Consider the following 22,178-nt stretch of genomic DNA (forward strand, 5'->3'; position numbering starts at 1 on the left):
ATCCCGAATTGATCCTTCCCTTCCCTAAAGCACCTGAAAGAAAAGTCACAAATCAGGGAAGGAGGAAGGGAAAATCGAGGATTTTGACAGATACGCCCGAGAAAAATGAAATTGCCGAAAAGTTTAAAATCAAAGAAGAGAAAAGGAAAGTTCATATTAAACCTGTTTTAAAAAATGAAGTCGCACCAAGTGCTTCGAAAAAGATAAAAATTATCTCAAACGAAGTAGTAGTAAATTGTTTTATCTGTGGACGCATTTCAAATAAAGACCGGGCACTCTTCTGCGATTCTTGCAAGAAATATGTTCACAAACAGTGCATACCAAAAAGTCACTCGGAAAATATACCAGATCAACGAGACGATGACAACTTTCTCTGTCATAAATGTTTTGTACTCTCTGAAGGCTCGGACGATTCTATTAATTCTGAAGACTTGTACAATTCATACTTAGAATCCACTAAACAGTAGATAGAACAGCTGTTTAATACAATAATAAATAAAGATGTCTTTAATACGAGTTTGTGTTTTCTTTGCAAAAATCGAGTTGGTCCAAAGGTACAATGTACTGTCCAAAGGTACAGTAACCCCTGTCCAAAGGTACAAACACTTACTGTACCTCTGGACAAAAATGCACTTTTTTTTTAAATTCTAATAAATCAAAAACCATTCAAGGAAATTCAATGAAAAAAAATTTTAAAGTTGTATAATTGACTATATCATAAGATTTAAAAAAAATTAAGGTTTTGTCGTTCGTCAATTTAAAGAAAAAAATTATGTAATATTAAAAATTAAAAATTGTCCAAAGGTACACCACTTGCCCCTACCTTTTGAAGCAATCTTTGTCTTTTGGAGGATTAAAGTTATTTTTAACACACTTTTCGAAAAGCTATAGTGAAGACTTACATTTCCAATACGAAATTCAAATGGTGTGAAGAAACAGAGCGATGGGCGATTGCGCTAAATGGAACATTTGTTTCCATTAAAATTTGTATGGAAAGTACTTCTAGGTCAATTATTTATTATACCATGATTATAAAGGAGAGTGCCTGTGGCAGCGTGACTTTGTTTATTACACAAATCTACAGTTTTACTCCAAATATGATGAAATTTTACTAGAACATCAAATCAAGAGGAATATCAAAGTTCAAAAAACACTAGATTTATAAAAATCTCCTCTTTTCCTTTTTTCCACCCTTTGAAGCACCATTTTGATGATTCCTGATGAAATAATTGCACACTATTCATACAAAATAAGAGGAAAATTATTACTATTAACATCTCATTTTAAAAAATCTCTGCGTAAAGCCCGGGCAACTCCGGGGACTTAGGCAAGATAAATCTTACTGAGCAAGTAAATAATGAAAGAAGGTAACTCACCCTAACTCTAGCTTCAGTGAGGTTCGTCCACATTGCGATCTCCTCCCTAGTGGACATGTCGGGGTACCGGTTCCTCGCGAAGGTAGCCTCCAGCTCCTGCAGCTGTTGCGAGGTGAAGTGTGTCCGCTGTCTCCTTTGCCTCTTGTTCTTCTTGTCGTTCTTCTCGCCCTCCAGACCGCCCCCGCCCTCGTCCCCGCCCAGCCCCGGGGTCGTGGATTCCGTTTTGATGGTGGTCTCGGAGTTTAGGGAGCGGTTTCCTGCAAAAATATGGCCGGTTACGTTCTTTGTTGGGGGCTTTTCAACAGATATTTAAAAATCTTTATTTTATGACGAAATAACAGAACAGCAACAAAACAGATTTTTTAAGAAGACTAAAAGTAAATTGAACCTATCGTCTTTTAATTTAACATAACCTAACCTACGTTTTTAAAATGCTCTGTTTCGTTTTGTAACCATCCTAACAAAAATGCCTTTGTTTGTCATTCTTTTAAGGTGATTATTTGGATTGTATAGGTGATTATTTGAATTTAAGATTTTTTGGAAGTTTCAAAGGCTACTTTTCATCCAGGGAAAACATTTCATTCCCGTAGGAAATTTCTTTGTCTAGTAATTTGTTCCTGATACCATGTGAGCCGCGGATAAAAGTTAGTATTAAATATAGTATCTTAGTATATTCTTGCAAATACAAAAAGTAAAAGAGCACGAGTGAACGGTAAACTAAAAAAATAATATGACTTAAATGTACCTATTTGAACGTCAAATTTTGTCAATATTGATTTAAACCTTTTGCATGAACCTAAAATTGGGTAAAGATTACATATTGGTATAAACTTACAAATTTATGGTTTCATGCGATTTTTTCACAACTCCTTGGCCATTTTGTTTCTTAAGAGTAAAAAAATGAAAACATTAATGATTATGTTCAGCTCGTGGTCCCATTGGGTCTTTCGGGGTAAGAAATCGATATAAACCGAAGATCCTGCACAGAGAAGTAAAATTCGCTACTGTTTTCAGCGCAGCTATTGTGGAAAATTTATTCGCAGGGTCTTCGGTTAATGTCGCTTCCTTAGACTTACCGACTCAATGGGACTACGGACTTACTCATTATGAAAATTAAGCATTTAACCATAGTTTCAACCATGTTTTTAGTGATTTTAGTTTATTTAATACAATTCGTTGGCGTCGGAAAAGTTCTATTGTTTGAAATCTTGTATATGATTAGAATAAGTTACAAATTAATGTTTTGTGATTAACAAACAGATTAGATACAACTTTAATACAAAATTTTGTTAAATATTTTTAGCACCATTTGACAAAATAAAGTAGTAAAAATAATAATTAATTTTACTTTTTCAATTACAAATATTTCATCGATTTGTTGTTTTGTTTTACTAACTACAAAAAGGGGAACATAAAAGCATTTGCAAAGATAAACAATAAAGTTTCATTATTATGAATTACTTTCAATGAAACTACGTCGATAAATACGTAGCCAATAGTGAAAATACAAAACACGTGTTTTTACTATCTACATTGTACAATAACTAAAGTAACTCAAACACTCGTAATAAACACTTGTAATAACTTAAACTAAATAAAACACCATTACGCAATTATTTTTTTTCCTATTATGTTTAGTTAATCAAGCGATTAGATTATTTTTTATATCTACGCATCAGTTAATGCGCACATTCAAAGCACTATTTTAGATTGCAATCTGGCAAAATATATAATAACCTACTCATCATAATAATAGATTTATTTAAAATCGTAGGTAGGTAGGTACCTACCTGGCGGGTCTTATCAAAAATGGCGAAAAAGAGATAGGATCTCAGTTTGGTTTATATTCAGGCAAGGGCAGGTGAAATTGTGGTGCCGCCTACTTTCGGTAGCGAGATAAGAAATATAATTTTATTGGCTCTTCAATAAGGTAGCGTGCATCCACAATCTACAATCTGCGAACAGAATACCCTCCTCCTTTGACATGGAATCAGTTCGTTACGCGTGGACAATTTTTTTCAGTGCAAGCAAATAATAATATCACGCTTGGTGGTTATCTCCATCGCACTTCGCTTTGATATCTAATAAATGTAATAATAAACGTAATATCTAATAAAGATAATATCTCATAAATAACATCACCTTTTGTGACATGTGGTTCATTAGAATGGTTTTCATTTATTTTAATGTTCTCAAAACTGCATTAGTGTCTATAAATTGCATTCTCAGTGGCTTCATCCCAGGTCTAACCTGTACTGAAATTGCAGTACTTTCTACATTTGAGAATTGTTTTCCTCGAATGTCGATTTCAAATAAACTATGAATAATAACGGACCAAAAATGGTGCCTTGTGGAACCCAATGTCTACAGTTTCTGGTTTACTAATATTAGCACCAATTTTTGTGCGCTGTCATCGATTATGTAAGAATGAAAATCAAACGTCTTTTGTTAGGATATATAAATAATAGGTAGGTACCTAAGCAATGTGAAACCCATGATTTTGTTCATGATCAGTAAGAGCTTGGAGTCATTTGGACACCCAATATAAAGAATTTTGTGGAACAAAAAGTATGGAAAAGGGTGATAAGATGAGAAAACCGGGTTTATACGATCACTCCACAAAACATGGAAAAATCCCGTTTCAAGCATAGTATCCATGCCTCTGGGAAATTGTTAATTGAAATTATAGTTTGCCAACCGTTAAATTTTGTATTATCTGTGGAACTACTTATGTAACATTTAATCATCGTGAACGACAAGTGGACAAGTTTTATGACAATGTCTAAATCAAACAACGTGAATGTATGAATAAAGTACCGTAAGGTATTATTATATTTTACTTTATTGTAAGTGCCCTACTAACTTTGACCAAAAACGAACAACAACAACAAAAAGTTTGTATTTTTGGTATTATATTAAATACATCTGTAAAATTTTGTAGGGTTACTATTGGAAAGGCCTCTATATTATGGTTAAAAATATTAATATAGGTAGGTGTGAATGTACGACTATCTGTGTTATGCATACGAGTATGTAGGTAGCCTGATATCCGTCATCACTTTCATAAACATTATTAGTCAATAGAGAACGATAAGATTATTATTGCGCCGTTACCAAAGGGCCAAAAAATCACACAGATAATAACGGTCTAAATATCTGGTATTATCTAGTCCTAGTGAACGCGAGATTTATTCGTGATTATTGATTTTTAATTTTCTTTATGATAATTAAGGAATTTTCTTTCAACATTTTCTAAGCGGTTAAAGCAAATTGGGAGATATTTTTATTTTGAAAAATATTTGAGCTGCGAAGGGAAAGCCAGCCAGTTACGGAAGGCTACTTTAGCAATATCATTATACCACTAATAGCTCCGTTCTAATCAACGCCTCGCTTTCATAAACGATGAGTTTCTGTCTTTCCCTACCCCACAGGATTAACCTCCCCCCTTCCTTGGAGATGAACCCCTCCCTCCCTATGAGAATGCTATAGCTACGCCCTTCGTATTGTCTACTAGTGGGAAGATATCATTAATAGTTTTGATGAAGTCTGAGAAACCTTGGTCAAATAAATATCATTTCCTTTTAAAATTTCAACACAATTCAAAAATATGCATACTTAAATGAAATAAATCTGAAGTAACCTCTCCCTCTTCCTCATAAACAACACATCTTATAGAATAAATCACTAGTTTTAAGTTAGTAGTAATGAGCCTTAGTCGTAAGTCACTAGAAATAAGTATAGATGTAAGTCACTAGTTATTATGGATACTAATTGTAATGCAGCTGTATTTATTATTTTATACATATATTTGTACAGCGCCATTGAGGTGATTTTTACGAAAACGGCGCTATATAAATTAGCCTAATATTATTATTATTAGAGGTTAGAAGGAAGCTCACAGATGCAAGACAATATTAATTTGGATATTTTAGCAGAAAACGTTTTTACATTTCTTAAAAATATAATTCGTATGTACAGGTAATCTTTTCCAAGTAATCTTTATAAAGTGAATCATAAAAAGTATTTATCAGAGATGTGAATAATTTATGACTGCAGATTGTTATACTATTATTGATAGCGAGTGCCACTTTTTGGATTTTGCTACCGAATTTTTGACGACGGAGCAAAGGTCAAACTCATAAATAACTCTTTTCGTACAATTAAATTAATTTAAGAATTCTCAATACCTCTGACTTAAGTAGATAAGAAAGGCATTGCTGGTTTATTCAACTATGCTAGAAAGATAAACGTTCAATAAATGATGAATATTACCGACAAATATTTAAAATGTAATAAATACTTTGTTTTAACCACTTGTTTTTAAACTAAAGAAAAAACAATTTTTAAAACTTCAATACAAATGACTGAGGGATATTTGTAGATTTAACGTTAGAGGAAGTTCCGTGGTATGTACATTTGTGCGTTGTACTGCTTGTCTTAAATTTTCACATAAGTTACAACGATATCTATGTCCTAGTCATCGATATACGAAAGTAGGCTCCAGACACAATTCCCGCCAGGTCATTATTTGAGCTATTTTCTAGTACAAGACTACTCAGCCCGCGGAAGCACAAACGAGTCGTGTGCACAAAACTTTGTTTTACTATGTACTTTTACATTTATTTATATTTACTTTGGTTTTATAATACTACACGGGGACAGCATCGGGTGGTATCGAGACAGCTCGATCTACCGAAACGATGATGAGAGCGAGACATATTACGCTCATAACGGCTAATCACGTGTTGGAGCAGCGCAGATATATAACTTATCCCGTGCACTATTGATGCATGCGCGAATCTCCTTGAAGGCAAATGAATTTTACACCACTTTGGTCATGCGAATCCAATACGCCTAGAAGGAATTCGTTTAGGAATATTAACTTACAATGTTAGCGCTTTTACATTCACACATTGGAACTCATGCGCGGTGAATTTCAATGGTTTCGAGAGATTTTCAGCGATGAGTAAATGCGTGTCCTTTATTATTGAGACGATTTTGTGAACGCTCGCTGAGCAGCATTATTATTATATTATTAGATTCTAGGTGAAAGCAAAAAGCACTGCTGGTAATTTGAGTCACGAGCCTCCTCTGGTTAACGGAGGAAAAATATGTTTAAGGAGAACCTATGAAGAAAAGGAATTCACAGTACAAATATTTTTTATATTTATTTGTGTTTCTCATTAGCAAAATATAAATAGACGGCAAGAGCTTTTAATACACAATTTTAACAGGAAATTACTTACTAATGCGTGTAGTACTGTAATATTCAAGAATTTTAATTAAATAATTTGTTTTCCATGGAACTATATTTCATATCCAAACGTTTATTGAGTAGATAATTAATAATGAATATCGACGCTGTGTTTTATGTTTAATCCAATTTGCTGGGTTATCAATAACATTATTATATCGATTTTACGAGCCAATATTTGTGCTCGAATATGACTTCATCGATATTTGAGTATCAAATGTCAAATACAAAATTATCTGCAAGTCTTATCTTTATTTTCCGATAAGAAAGTATCTTTATTTTTTGTGTAAAACACGTCGATATTAAGATACGAACTATGTTATCATTTAACGAAGTAGCGAATAAGGAATTTAAACTATAAATAGGTAGATGCTATCATTTTTGAGTGTGGAGATATATGTATTCGGGCATTAGGGAATTATTTTTAATCATTTTAATTGGTTGCTGTATCTGATAAATTTGGAATAAGCTGAATTTGAGGAAGAGAGAAAGTGTGCGGCTTTCCCAAACATCCTCCACTCTTGTTTTGGCCGCCTCCGATTTTATTGGAATTGCCAATATTGTCATAGTTCCACATGCATCACGATTACATTATGGTGGCTTTAAACATTGTTATTTGTAAACATGATATAGATACTTGAGATAGATACGTATATAAAAGCATGTCAAATATCATGCTAATATTGCAACTGTTATTTTCTTTGAAAGTATTGCACATAAACATAGTTATGTATCTCTAGACCCCTGCGAACAGATAACAGATAATCCAACAATTTTTTTTACTGACAAAACAAAAGTATAAACCTGTGTTTTAAATTCAAATAGCATAATTTTGAGTAGAAAATTGTACGTCACGATTCCAAAATGGATTAAAATTTTGTATGGACAATTCCTACAGGAAAACATCTTTCTTTATTATTTTCTAATGATTTCTTTATTAGGTGTGTAGAAATATAATTTACCTATTTCATGATAACGTCAAAATCGATGAGCTTTTAGAAATTAAACCCGTTCAACGTTTCCATAATAATTTTAAACAGTTACCAAAAATTGTGCTGTTTACACGTACATATAAACCTACTCCAAATGAAAAGCTTATAGCATTTTTCCTTGAAGCGACTATGAACAACGTTGAAGGCAGGTTTTTTTCGTGTAGGCATCTATTCCAGTTTGACCCTGGTTATTTAGACCAGTGCTAACACCAGTGTCGGCATGATCCGTCGATACCGGAGGTGTCACCAGCTCATGATGGATGGTCGGCTGTGGACAAACTCAAAGGCTTATCGCAGCACACCTTTCCCAATAATCGCAGCGAGCTCTCGTTACGCCAAGATAAGCCCAATTCCATCCAAATACTGACTTCTCGCCAGTAATGGCGGTAGGCATTTGAAGTGCTTACGTCGTATGATACATTTTATCAATTTTGGGATATTTTTTTACATTTTCGCCAGGCTGTTATGTAACTGAAATTGGTTTTTTAACAAACACAAGCGATTTTTTAAAAATATTTGAATGATATTTGAATAAGATAGCAATAATTTGTATTGAAATATGGAAAACATTTTGATAACGTTATGAAATTTTGTAAAAAGTTTCATCATTGTATTATCGTTAATTAGTATCTAGTTAACGTAAAAGTTAGTTATTACCTACTTTCAAAAAAACCATAAGGGAGTTTGCGAGACCAATATGTTCTTATCGAACAAAAAGGTCTTTCTTCGATAAATGCATAACGCGATTTTTATTCAATGCTAGTTGATGTGAACCCGACGTTGCACGGGGTTATGAATGGTTTGGAATTAAGTTTTGAGCTTGTGAATTCTAGTGCACCTGAAAACTGGGTACATTTTAAAGGTTTATACAATATTATTGAAAATTTAACTATTTTAAATTATGTTTTTCACTTCATCACGACATGTATTCTTTTACCATTCACTTCCATTTTTAAGGATTTGATTAATTTGATCGTGCCATGTCTTCCTCCGATGTCACTGATTTTTTCTACCATTTACTACTATATACCAAATTGTTAATTGTTACTGTAAATAACCGTTTGAGTGCCAAAAAAAATCATACAGTTGCTTGTAAAATGCCACCAAAAAAACATTATTTTTTATGAAACTATATATTTTTTAAAACCCCATAAATTCTTTGAATTTTCAAGGATATCGATGATATTTTCGGTGTTTTATTAAAGAATATTGGTTTAGAATCATGCGGAGGAGGATCCTGAAGTCCAGGCGTTTCGAAAAAATGAGAATTTTACGTACAGACGTACGCGCGAATCAGAACACGACTGACGCAATCGACGGAAATCGACGATCGGCAATCTTCGCTAAAACACGAATCGACGAAAATCGACGATTGGCACCCAAACGGATAAACTTTAGTATTTCGACTACGTATCTCATTGCAATACATAGTTAATACGTTGGAATGAGATACGACTCCGACTAATTCCACCATTCAAACGACTCTTTAAACTTTTTCAAATTTTCGTCGAAATCGGTCGATTAGTTTTCAGTCGATGGGGCACACACGTAAGGACATTGCATTTTATTTATATAGATATGAAGAAACATGTTCAGCTTTATAGAATAATAAGATTTGATGCTTTTTGTAATTCATTAGTCTTATATTTATACAGTTAAGGACTGCTGACGAGTGCTTAAAATGTTTTATTTTTATTTTTAAAATAGAAAGTTACGAGCACGATCACCAACGCTCACCGTTAGAGGGCTAGTGTAGCATATTGACGTTGAAATTCCTTTAAATGGCGGCAAATTGAATTTTTATATAACTTGGAGGTGATGATTTGCGTTTTCCAATTTGTCTTTTGATCAATATTGACTACACATTTATATAAAATGTTTAAAATAAATATTTAAAAATGTTGTAAAAAGTAGATTCTGTGTGTCAAGTTTACGGGTGTAATAATTACAAACAACAAAAAGACTCTAAATCGTTTTTCGGAAGTCGTTCCACAAAACGTTGGCAGTTGGTGGAATATAATAACGTACGTTCGATAAATTCTTTACAGATAACCGATAACCATTTTATGTCGGTGATTGATATCACCGACATAAAATGTAAAACTAATTATCAATATTCGGTCTATACATGGGATAATTAACAATTAATTATAGAGTGTTCTTTCCTAAAATAATGAAATCAAAGCCATCTATGAATTAAACGGATGAAAGCAAACTAGGCTACACAACTCGCACCGTTGAGAAGCACTAGAGTAGCATACTGCCATCGGAATGTATGGGAAATGTTCGTAGTTGGAGGTATTATTAATGTTATAGTCCATTTAATTACTGACACATTTTAACTTTTTAAATTTGTGGGTACACGGAGAAAAGTATTGATAGTTTATTAAAAATCTCTTTAAATTATTGGTAATCCGGTGATGCTTTGATTGTGTAGGTATGATGGTATGGTACGTAAGTTATAGGTTTTTAATCATTTATCCACACACGAGGACAGAGATCGAATCTTTTCACGGCCAAGTGGTAAGTACTGTGGAACTCCAGATTCAAAATATCCTACTGGTGTCACTTGGCTTTGAGCCTTCAAGCAAACGATGGATAAAGCAAAAGCACTACCGCAGATTGAAACACAGCTAACCATACGTGTATTGTTTTTAGAGTATAATATATAAATGTTTTACTATAGAGATAATGACTGGGATCTCCCGTGCTGAGGATTACATTTACATATTATAAAATTTAATAGTATGGATGATATGAAGTACCCAATTAGAAATAAGTTTTTTTATTAGATGGTGTTTTTAGCGCAGTTGATTGGTTTTGATTTCAGTCTGCATTTGGTAACCTCAAATTGTTATATTTTATTTATTGAAGACATTAATAGTGATTCTTAAACAAAAATTTGAAATAGAAGAACATACGGTCACATCCAGGACTTCAACCCAGGACCCTCGTCTTACCAGGGCGCCGCTCTACCAACTGAGCTAATGGGAACCAATCTCCTTCGGTCATATTTAACTGTATCATACTTTGAATAAGAACTATTAACATTATCTCCATTTCTTCACCGCACATGCGATCATACATAAAGATAGCAGCCAATAAATATGTGTGGTGAGAAAATGATTTTTTTTTATTTATGATCTTCCCATGTTTTGTAACAAGCTTTTAAGATTAGCTCAGAAGATTACACACAAATTCCTGATTCCTCCATAACTATAACGCTAGGTATAAGTAATGCATAATACTTTTCATCATAGTATTGTATTATCTCCTATTAATGCATTTTAAAAATGCTTTATCATTAAAATATGCACTTATCAATTTATTGAACTATTAATAGATATATATATTTAATTTAGGGAAAAACCGTTTTATTTATCTAAATCCAAATAATTAATATATATAATTAAATCGATCACAAAAAGTGTTAATCTTTTAATCCGACACTTCATCAAACATAATTGTTTTAATAAACTTGAACGTGGAATCGGAAATCAATGAAAATGGAATTTCCACCGAGGGCCAGAACGTTTAAGATATAATAATAATAATATTTGAATGATTTCATGGCGCCGTTCTATCTAAAAATCACATCAACGATACTGTCCAAATCATATACAACACTAAAATAAATATGAATTTCTTACAACTAAGATTAATAACTAGTGACTTACCTACGACTAAGACTTATAATAGCTAGCAACTACTGAGCATTATAGCTGTTGACTTAGATATATATATACATAATATCAAATATAGGTTTCGTTAACATTCTATATGACATAGATGACAGGTCCTGAGGGAAATTATTATTCTTAGAAATTTGTAAATAATTATATAAATATATTAGTAACGTTTTTTTATAACACATGACGATTTTACCACAAAAATTATGTTCTTTAACGTAAATTCCTTCTGAGGTCTCACTGAGGAACAGTGTCACGATCAGTGCCTTCGAGATAAAGGGTCGCACTGAGGAACAGTGTCACGATCAGTGCATTCGAGATAAAGGGTAGCACTGAGGAACATTGTCACGATCAGTGCCTTTGAGATTAAGGGTCGCACTGAGGAACAGTGTCACGATCAGTGCATTCGAGATAAAGGGTCGCACTGAGGAACAGTGTCACGATCAGTGCATTCGAGATGAAGGGTCGTACTGAGGAACAGAGTCACGATCAGTCCTTTGAGATAAAGGGTAGCACTGAGGAACATTGTCACGATCAGTGCCTTTGAGATAAAGGGTCGCACTGAGGAACAGTGTCACGATCAGTGCATTCGAGATAAAGGGTCGCACTGAGGAACAGTGTCACGATCAGTGCATTCGAGATAAAGGGTCGCACTGAGGAACAGTGTCACGATCAGTGCATTCGAGATGAAGAGTCGTACTGAGGAACAGTGTCACGATCAGTCCTTCGAGATAAAAGGTCGCACTGAGGAACAGTGTCACGATCAGTGCATTCGAGATAAAGGGTCGCACTGAGGAACAGTGTCACGATCAGTGCATTCGAGATGAAGAGTCGTACTGAGGAACAGTGTCACGATCAGTCCTTCGAGATAAAAGGTCGCACTGAGGAACAGTGTCACGATCAGTGCATTCGAGATAAAGGGTCGCACTGAGAAACAGTGTCACGATCAGTCCTTCGAGATAAATGGTCGAACAAGGAGAAAAATGAGTATTGATGATTTATTAAAAATATCTTCAAATTATTGGTAATCCGGTTAAAAATGGGACTGCAGGCCGCTTCCTGATAAACTTTTTGGTAAATTCATAATAACATCGGTTCATCCATCTTTTTTTGTAATTTATAATATTTAATGACGAAATGTGAAAATGTTATTTTCATGAACACGTGTTCCCAAATCGTGACAAAACATCGGTATTTTTGTCCCGTTTTTAACCGGATTACGAATAATTTGAAGAGATAAATTCTTTATAACTTAGCAATACTCCATTACCAATCAGTTTTCTCCATGCATCTTGGAGTATTTAGACCTTTCCCCAGCACTCAGGGTAGTGCTGGCAGAGGCGGATTAACTGTTGAGAGCGCCCTAGGCAAGCACCTCATCGGCGCCCCTCTAGCGACCACATATTATAAATTTTAACAAGTACCTAAAGTAGCCGAATTTGTAGTTAGGTGGGTTTTACGTGAAAAAAAAATTCATGGGGGGGGGGGGGCTAGAGAATTGTTTAAAATTGATGTTTTTACGTGAAAATTATGTTTTTAACTTGACTCTGAAGTAGCCCGACCAGTCGCCTTTTAGATTTTTTCAGCGCCGATTCTCGTTCTGAGTAGCCTAAATGGCGATATATCGCCCTCGTTGGCAACACTGCCAGCTATCTTTTTTTTACATACCAAGTTTCATCACAATCGGTTCAGTAGTTTTTTTGCATGAAGAAGTAACATATACCTATACAAACACACACATATACACTTTCGCAGTTATAATATTAATAGGGAAAATTAATAAAACATAAAAAATTTAAATGATCAATTATTTATGTAAAGGAATAAGTACTCACTAATAAGTACCTACCTAGAAATGCCTAGGATCCCTTTGTGTTTAAATTACGAATTTTATTTTATGCACTTTTCAAATGTCACTTATGTGTTGTCTTGGTTACACTTAAACAGCATTTATTTATGAACAGCATTGTGTACTCGCTATGTGGCTGACTGAGTGACTAATAAAAATAATGTAATTTTTTAATATAAAAAAGGACGACAAATAAACTTTAAATGTCGTTTCTTTGTACTTCAGAGCAACGCATTGTTTGGGAGGAATGCAGGTCACGCCAAACTCGGGAATTGAATAAAAATGCACTTTCTAGATGAAAAAAGTGTGTAGAAATTCATTAAAAAAAGAATTAAGGCGCGGAAGAATAAATTGAGGGAGATACAGCCGATCAAAGTTTAATAAATTGCACTTCGCGATCTGATATTATCACCATATTCGGACAGTCCGCCGCCATATTTTGTCACGAAAATCAAATTAAAAACTTTTAATACTTTTGAAATTTCAGTAGTGCCATCCAAAAAATAAAAAAGTGTTGCCATATAATAATATCAATGCATGGAAAATTCTGAAAATTAAATATCATTTGCCAGATTGGTAGTTTATTATTTAAAATCTTGTAAATACTTAATTTATGTATATATATAACCTAACCTAACTGTGATTTTCTATAACAAAAAAATGGCCCTTTAATAACGCCCACTCGCGTCCCCTTTAGGCCACGTCCGCACAGGCAGGCGGCTTGCTTAGCGCCTAGAGTCTAGCGAGTCACCTAGCGAGTAGCTTAGTAAAACAAACGTTCTGGAACACTCGCGACTGACCGCACTGCGCGCTTGGCGTCTAGCTAGTCGCTATGCTAGTCGCTTTGCGGGTATCGAAGTGAACGAACGTGTTGGTTTTTTGCCACTAGGCGCGAGGCATTTTTGAAGAGAAAAATGGACGAAATATTAATTACATCTGTTTTTAAAAGAGAACCTCTGTGGAATCCAGCTAATGAACTACATAAAAATGTAGTTGTCTTAAAAAAAAAAAAAAAATTATGTCATAATTTTTTTTACAATGTTAATTATGGTTATGGCGTTGGATTATGTATACTAAGAAGTATATCAAATGATTCTCTGAGCTGGACTGGTAAAATTTTTCGTCATAATTACGCAATTATTTATATAGAACATTAAACTGCCCATGACTTGACCGTGACTTATTTATGTCATGAACCCAACATGATGGATAAGGCCGTGAAATGGTATATTTTAAAGATGAATTTTCTGTAAGTAGCAGTTTTAGAGCTATTTTTGAAAGTGACATCTCGTCAACTAGACGACAAGCAAATGACCAAGACACCTAGCGACCCACCACGCAAACCACCTTCAGTGCGGACACCGTGTATCCTAGCAAGTAGCCAGAATGCAAGCCACTAGGCTCTAGGCGCTAAGCAAGCCGCCTGCCTGTGCGGACGTGGCCTTAGAGTTTTATCCCAGTTTTCAAGTAGTTTGTGGGCTACGCTAGGTTTGTATAGACGGTTTGTGATTTAATACTAATACCTTTTTTCCATGTTATTTCCTGTTACACAAAATTGCCCCTTTAATAACGCCCACTCGCGTCCCCTTTAGAGTTATATCCCAGTTTTCAAGTAGTTTGTGGGCTACGCTAGGTTTGTATAGACTGGTTTGTGATTTAATTCTAATACCTTTTTCCCATGTTCTTCTGCCTACTCTAACCCAAACTAAAAACCTAACCTATTTTGTAAAAAAATATTATTATTATATGGCAACACTTTTCTTTTTTTGGTTGGCACTACTGAAATTTCAAAAGTAAATAGTTGTTAATTTGATTTTCTTAAGTCATAATTGATAAATAAAACATGGTTTCTATGTATCGCGTACGAAGTTTCAAAACCCTATAACTCAGTTAATAGTGCCGACCCCCACCTAATTCTTTCAGATTCGGATTCCCCAGCCCTAAATTAGTCTAAATCAAGTTCAATTTCGGTTATACTCCCATAAACCGAATTTTACCCTCAGATCGCGAAGTGCAATTTTATTAAACTTTGATCGACTGTATCTCCCTCAATTTATTCTTCCGCGCCTTAATTCTTTTTTTAATGAGTTTCTACATACTTTTCTCATCTAGAAAGTGCATTTTTATTCAATTCCCAGAGTTTGGCGTGATCTGCATTTCACCCCATTGTTTTATTTGTCTTATAAAACGATATTTTTAGTGAAGAAAAATGGAAAAGTTACGATTCACATTTACAGTGTTAGCAGCATTGGGTGGAAAAACCGGTGTGAACTGCATAACTTCAATCGAGTCACCCGATGAACATTTATTTGATATTCCTGATGATTTGAAACTTGCAAGAAAACACACCGCCATAACAACTACGGACGTTTTTACTAAAATTCAGAATTCTCTAAGGAAAAAACATCAAACACGGAAAATATTTATTAACCGGTATTTCAATGGAAGATGCTCCAAGGAACTAGCATCATTGATCCCCTCGGCACCGGTGCATAGTCGGGAAACACACCAAACGCGCGCCCAACATATTATGTACACGGTTGACATTTGTCATGTGACAAATGTCAAACGGGTTGCTTCTACGACTCGTTATTGTGTTCAACAGCTCGGCTGTGGAACGATTTGCCGGGCTCTGTGTTTCCTCCTTCCTACAACATGGGTCTCTTCAAGACCCACGTTCACTCCTTCCTCTCCTCAAAAAGACCCTCCACACAGCATCTTCAAAAATGACAGAGGCCCTGAGGGAAATTATTTTCCTCAGAGCCTCTTGTGTTGGGTTAGTGTAAAAAAATATAGGAATTACCTTAACTTTTGAGTTTTAAATTTAAGTTTTAATTTTAACTAAATTTGAGGAAAATTTACTTAGATGAAGGTGGGAATTTACAATTTGGTGAACAATACCTGGACGAAATTAAACATGATAGGTACGAGACTTTCTGAAAATAATAATAGTAAGGGTAGTGAAAATAAAAATCTAGGAAAAACAGCAGAAAGATTTTTACTCGAAAAGTTTTCAGGAAAAACATCAAGTGTTAACCAATGGATCAATGATTTATTTATTTATTGTTTTAAACACTTACAGAGTGTCAACTTATTAAATTATTACATTAATATTATTGCGTGGGAATGTGCACAGATATTAACACTCCAATTAAAAATGTTCACAGCATGCGTAAACAAGGTTCAGTTGTTACTAGGCGAAGATGCTAGTAGTGAGAAAAAACAGAAATAATAATAATCAAAAAGAAATATAAAACATGAATATAAAACACGAATATAAAACATGAAATATAAAATATAGTGAGTGTACAGAGAAAGATGAGGAAGAAAAAAAGGAGAATAATAAAGCTAATAACTGTTATTAACAAATTATAACTGTTCTCCATGACATATTATGGTAGAAGATTGTTAATTTGTTTTTTAAAATTTGCGAGACTGTTTGCAAATATATTTATAAGGTCGCATTCAACTGTGTTGTACAGACGACACATTCGAGACAGTGGATTGAAGTATGCAATATTGTTATTGCATACTTCAATCCACTGAAGGCATGGAGGAATAATCAAGAAGGCGAGTATGCTTTGGAAGCTCTGCATCTCTACAGAAGTAAATAATCTTTTATATTGTGTAAGCAGGTGCATACTTACTTACAAAATTAAGTTTATATATATATATATATTTTTTAATTCTAGGGGCGCCCGCCGGCGCCCCTTTGTAACTGGCGCCCCTAGGCACGTGCCTACTTTGCCTTAGGGTTAATCCGCCACTGAGTGCTGGGGTGGACCTTCCATGTCCCAAGATACTCGTGGGACGAAAACTAGGGACCTTTAGAGAACCTAACCAGGAGTGGAGAGGAGAGCTGAGGCCACCTCTGAGAGCTGAAGCCTTTAGGGAACCCAAACAAACAAGGACTTCATACGGAAAAGCTCTTACTGCTACAGGATTCTTCAGAGAATTCATACGCGGGAAAACAGTGACCCTCACGGGGCCTGGAACTCAAAGAAATGAGCCAAAATGGGAGATAGAACAATGGATCCATGACCTGAGTACTCACCGGAACAATCCGTATATAATTTTATTAATAAATAAATAAAATAATAATGATTTTTTACTGATCATCGTGGAGAAAACGGCTTTTTACAATTTTCCGCTGAGCTTAGAAAAAAGTTCACCGAACAGATTAGAAAGCTCAAACCCACTAAACATCTAATGAAAACTCAACCGATCAAGCGTGAAGAAAACAAAGTAAGCTTTTCTAATTCCGAGACAATAATTTATTCTGCGCCAACAAATTAGTTGCCAGAATATCTCTTGCATTTCCTGTGCTCCTGTTCTGTGTATCGGCCCATAACTTCTAGCGGGCCTCATCTTGCTCCGCTCCTCAGACTAGAGATTAGCAGCGGACAGTTTTAAATGATCGGGAGGATTTTGTAGCGAGCTGCTTGGGCGGAATATCCCCCTCCCTCCACCCCGCCTCCGCCCTGATATGTTTATGTGGGCCCCTTTGCGGGATCGAGTTGGAAGTTTGCTTAGTTGGAGTTATTTATCGCCGAGCGGGGGGAGGGGTGGGAGGAATTTTTGAGACAGTTTCGGCCGAGGTGTTTCTTTAAAAGTTCCCGCAGATGTGTTTCTTATTACACATAGTAATTGCTTTATTCCACAGATTTTATTAAAACCTATTCTCAATAATTCACTGTAGGTAATATTGAAAACAAGAATATTTGTGCAAAGAATATGGCTTAACAATAAATGGATAATGTCAATCACCCGAATATAATTCTAGCTATTTGAAAAAAAAATTCATATCGAAAAAAATTTCTTCGATGTGCGTAAGTTATTCCTGCGTCAAATTTTTCACGTTAAATTAACTCAAAATTCTTTTGAATTTAAGGGTCATTTTCTAAATCGGAACATAGAATTGATCAGACAAGCCATTAAGTATATACTACCTTCTTACAATCATAAAACTATTTTTTTTTTAATTAAATTACTAACGGAGTTAAAAGTTCTTTTGATCGTCTGTCAAATGACAATATTTGTTTTTGACAGACAATGATCCTGAAGCAATATATATATATAAATATTTACCACGTAAAGGGACGAAGATGTATGAATTTCCCAGCCACATCACGCTTGGCCATAGACCGAAGAATCTTATTAAAAAGTCGCAATAAAAAGCTTGACATTAATTGCAATTATTAATGAATTATATTTGTTTGTCTGCTACTTAACTTGTGTCAAACTGAAGCAATTACAATGTTGATTTTGAAAATGATTGAGGTCGTGTCTGAGGAATAAATCACATTCCACTTTGGTGAAAGAAAATGACTTTGTCGCAGAGAAATAAGACTGTAAAATCTATTTTCCTCGAAGAAACGTGACTTTCTTCGAATAGCGGGAAAGCACAAATCAATTAGTTGATAAAGCGCTCCGGAGTCAGGAGGCGAAAGCTCTAGCTAAGATTTGAACCTTTTGCCATTGCGGAATTACCCGAACCTCGCCCCGTGCCAAGTAGTGTCAACAGTTAAGACAATATTTTCCATTTGATCCCGTAATCCGAATTTTATCCCTACCTTACAGATGGACTTAGATGATTAGTCGTGATTTACTAACCTAGTAGATTTGCTAATAATTTTACTTGTATTCATAAAGTCAATTGATTACCTATCTCTTTTCTAAATAATGTTAGATTAAGAATATGCAGACTGAGGCTCTCAAAAAATGCTCTAGCTCAAAAATGTTTCCATTCTTTGTCATAAAATTCATCCTCAAAATACTAGCATCTTTTAAGAGAAGCCAGATATACATACATAACCCATCACTTTTGTTGTGCAAATTGAAAATGTGTATCTAACATTTTAATAAAACAGAAACATAGTGCAGAAACTTGTCAGTTCACAATTAACTAAATGATTTTGTTGTAAATAATAAGAAAAATCAAATGCATTATATATATGTGTCAAAGATCAAAATGTCGGCGGGAAAGCCTCTGGGAAATCTTCCGTGCATTCATAGTTCGCCAGCACTCCACGCTAGACTCTGATCTCGCTAGCCAGACATCTCCTGTTTCCTGTCCACACATTATCCCCTGGTATCCCCCCACCTCCACCACTGTTCGGTGTCTGGATAAATCTATCTCATTCTAACCCTCCTTTGATCGCGGGCCATTGGTATAAATCTGATGGTCGTTATAGGTATTTCTCCGCGCATTAAGGTAGCATTAACGCTAAGAAGCAGGTATTTACTCCGGATCGGACTCGGCGAGACGGGAGCTCGATCATCCGGACACACATTGTGGTTCACTTGTCGGGATTATCTGCATTTTACGAGTCTGTTTCCACAAGGAGCCGATAAATAATTCGCAAATCCCGCGAACTGGTGCGGTTCTTTGAATATGTTCATCGATATAACGAGTCTGCGTGGTTTAATTGTCGGAATTGTGTCACGCTGGGATAGGAGCAGTCGCTAACTCTCTGTTTATTGCACCGAGTCACAGCTGTAGTCGTAAATTATTGTGTTCTTTGTCTAAGAATGACACTGTAATCTAGTAAGAACATGGATTAGATGTCGCAAACAATCTAAAGCATCTTTCAAATCTAACTTTGAACTATGATACGGAACGTTTGGGAACGACTTCAAAGGAACACTCCAATAATCGTGACGCATCTATTTCTTTAGTAGTTAAGCAGATTTGAATAAATACTACACTTCACACAGTTTTAATGCAAACTCGAAGTAAAATTAAATACTTAACAATTTTCGTTCAACGAGTAAGCATCGCTTAACCAGTAAATATTATGGCCTGAATATTAACAAGAAAAAGACACAATTAATCAAGTAAATTACTAAGCCAGCAAAAAAAATTAACAGATTAAATGAGCAAGTTTGAAACTGGCCAACAATCAATATACTGAAAGGTAGGCAATAGAGGAAACTAGAAAACATTTCTCCAAAAGAATGAATGGAAATATATAAATGGAAGAAAATAAAGAATGTCCTGACCTGGAAACAAGATTACCATTTCTTTCCAAAGCTTCTTTGCGGTGCAAATTTTAGGTCAAAAAGGAAGGCAAACATTCAAGAGGGTGAAAACAGAAGGTTTTTGAAAATTTCTTGGTCAGTGTACATATCACCAAATAATGAATGGAGAAGCGAGTAAAGTTCTGATCATGATAGAAATAAGATAACTAGAATTATGTCACTTAACCAAGCTAATGAAAATACTTTAAAATAAGCCTGTTGTAATGGGTTTAACCAAACCTTATCTAACCTAACCTAATTTTACCCAACCTAACCAAAGCAAAAATGTTCCAATGATTGGTGACTTTAATTAATATAAAAAGATCTAGGTACCTGATCATGATACAAAAAAGATAATTAGAATTATGTCAATTAGCCATGTTATTTACGAAATGCAAAAAATCCTGCGAACTTGGTGTAAAAAGAGAAAAGTAAACCACAGATGCAGATAACAAAAAAATCTAATAAGATACATTACCATCGTCTGTACCTTTCCGATCGCGAGGTCTGCTCCTAACTGCAGGAGCGTAGGCCAGCTGGTGCGGGGATAGTCCGGCGTGCTCGAGCGCGCTGGACGACGCGCCGGACGTGCCCGACGTGCCCGACGCGCCCGATACCGACGTCAGGGAGCTGTGTGCGCTGTCTCTGAAGTCACCGGTCTCCGCCCATACTGGAAATATACTGATTTATTGCAGCGTTGTAAATAATACGTTTCGGGTGTGATTGAAATAAGGGATGGAGAACAGGAAACATTTAGGAAAGTTAGAAAACAAGTAGACCAAACGAATGTTTTATTTGTTGCGGGAAAGTCATCGATCTCAAATAAATATCACAAATCTATCTATTTACATACAAAATATTGTTTTATTTTTATTTATTTTATGCTTATGTGGTTGGGACGAATTGAGTTTTTCTAGGCTGCCCTGATCATCATTCATTCATTCCAAGCTTTGGAAATAAAATGGCACCAGAAGGATTTATTGACCGTAAGTACTTAAAAACATACGAATCTTATGATTTCTGTAAAAATTGTGGTTTTGATTAATTATATAAGAGAAAGTTAGAAACATGCTTTTTGGATGTGAAGTCCACTGTTCACCGAACTACTAGCAATATCTATATCAGAATATTTCGCGTAAGATGTCATTTCTCTATTGCATTTTTTTCTATTTTTTGTTAATGGCGGCCAGAATTATCTTGTCTACGCGGGAAACCGCTAATAAAAAATAATATACCTTTATAATTATTTGTCTATACAATCTTAATATCCCGCAGAATCCAATTCTAAATAAAAATAATCCAGCACCGCGAAACAAACAAAAAAATAAGAGACAAATCGCTTTTGTGTCACATAAAAAAGACGGGGTCGACGATCATATAATTTTCGCCTCTTCCACATACGTGCACATCCGACAGCTGTGGCTGTTCTGGCATAAATCTGACGTTGAAATAGTTTTTGAGTTGTCATAGGGGATTAAAGCGAGTCTCGCCCGCTTGAGAAATTAATTATTCCAATGCTGTGGTACCGCAGTGTGGTGTTCGGAGGACATCTTCCATCTTCCACGTCTCCCGAGTGGGTGGCAGCCCTGGTCGGGTGATTTATGGCACAACCCTGTTTCAGGGCGTCGCAACTTGGAAATCGCTGCTAAAGCTTCGATTATTATGTACGCCGGTACACGGCCTGATTTATTAGATAGCTGGGGGAGAAAATTCAAGGAAATTATTGTGGGAAAGGTTTCAAATAATGTGCGTTTATCTTTATTAGTGCTGGTCTTTGGAATTTTCTTAGGCACCTACCCAAATGCTGCTATACCCAGTGCTGTTGTGAGTGCGCAAACTCGCAATGTCTGAGACACTCAATAATGCTGAACTTGTAATGCGACAATAAAGCATTTATGCGACACACGATAACAAAATCTGTAGGTAGTGCTTTTCATTCCTCTCATTTTAAAAACAACCGGGGCGTTTACTTAATTAAAAATTAGCCCAAAAAATCAA

The 22,178-nt window shown here is 35.2% G+C and overlaps 2 protein-coding genes across 2 annotated transcripts in view; both read right to left on the reverse strand.

The window, feature by feature from the left end:
- Ptx1 (pituitary homeobox homolog Ptx1) overlaps positions 1-2,481 on the reverse strand; it is a 43,154-nt gene extending 40,673 nt beyond the window's left edge. Inside the window, exons 1-2 of the mRNA XM_089635153.1 lie at positions 2,478-2,481; positions 1,377-1,633 (exon numbers count right to left, since the gene is read on the reverse strand). Coding sequence (XP_089491279.1) covers positions 1,377-1,633; positions 2,478-2,481 — 261 coding nt within the window. The remainder of the gene's footprint in view (positions 1-1,376; positions 1,634-2,477) is intronic.
- An 18,160-nt stretch (positions 2,482-20,641) lies between these two features.
- Positions 20,642-22,178, reverse strand: part of LOC149421008 (uncharacterized) — a 36,264-nt gene continuing 34,727 nt past the window's right edge. The window contains exon 4 of the mRNA XM_089635154.1: positions 20,642-20,850. Coding sequence (XP_089491280.1) covers positions 20,642-20,850 — 209 coding nt within the window. The remainder of the gene's footprint in view (positions 20,851-22,178) is intronic.

The sequence above is a fragment of the Hesperophylax consimilis genome, chromosome 9 (assembly GCF_061612785.1).
Source record: "Hesperophylax consimilis isolate HC1 chromosome 9, BYU_Hcon_1.0, whole genome shotgun sequence".
In the NCBI taxonomy this organism is placed as follows: Eukaryota; Metazoa; Arthropoda; class Insecta; order Trichoptera; family Limnephilidae; genus Hesperophylax; species Hesperophylax consimilis.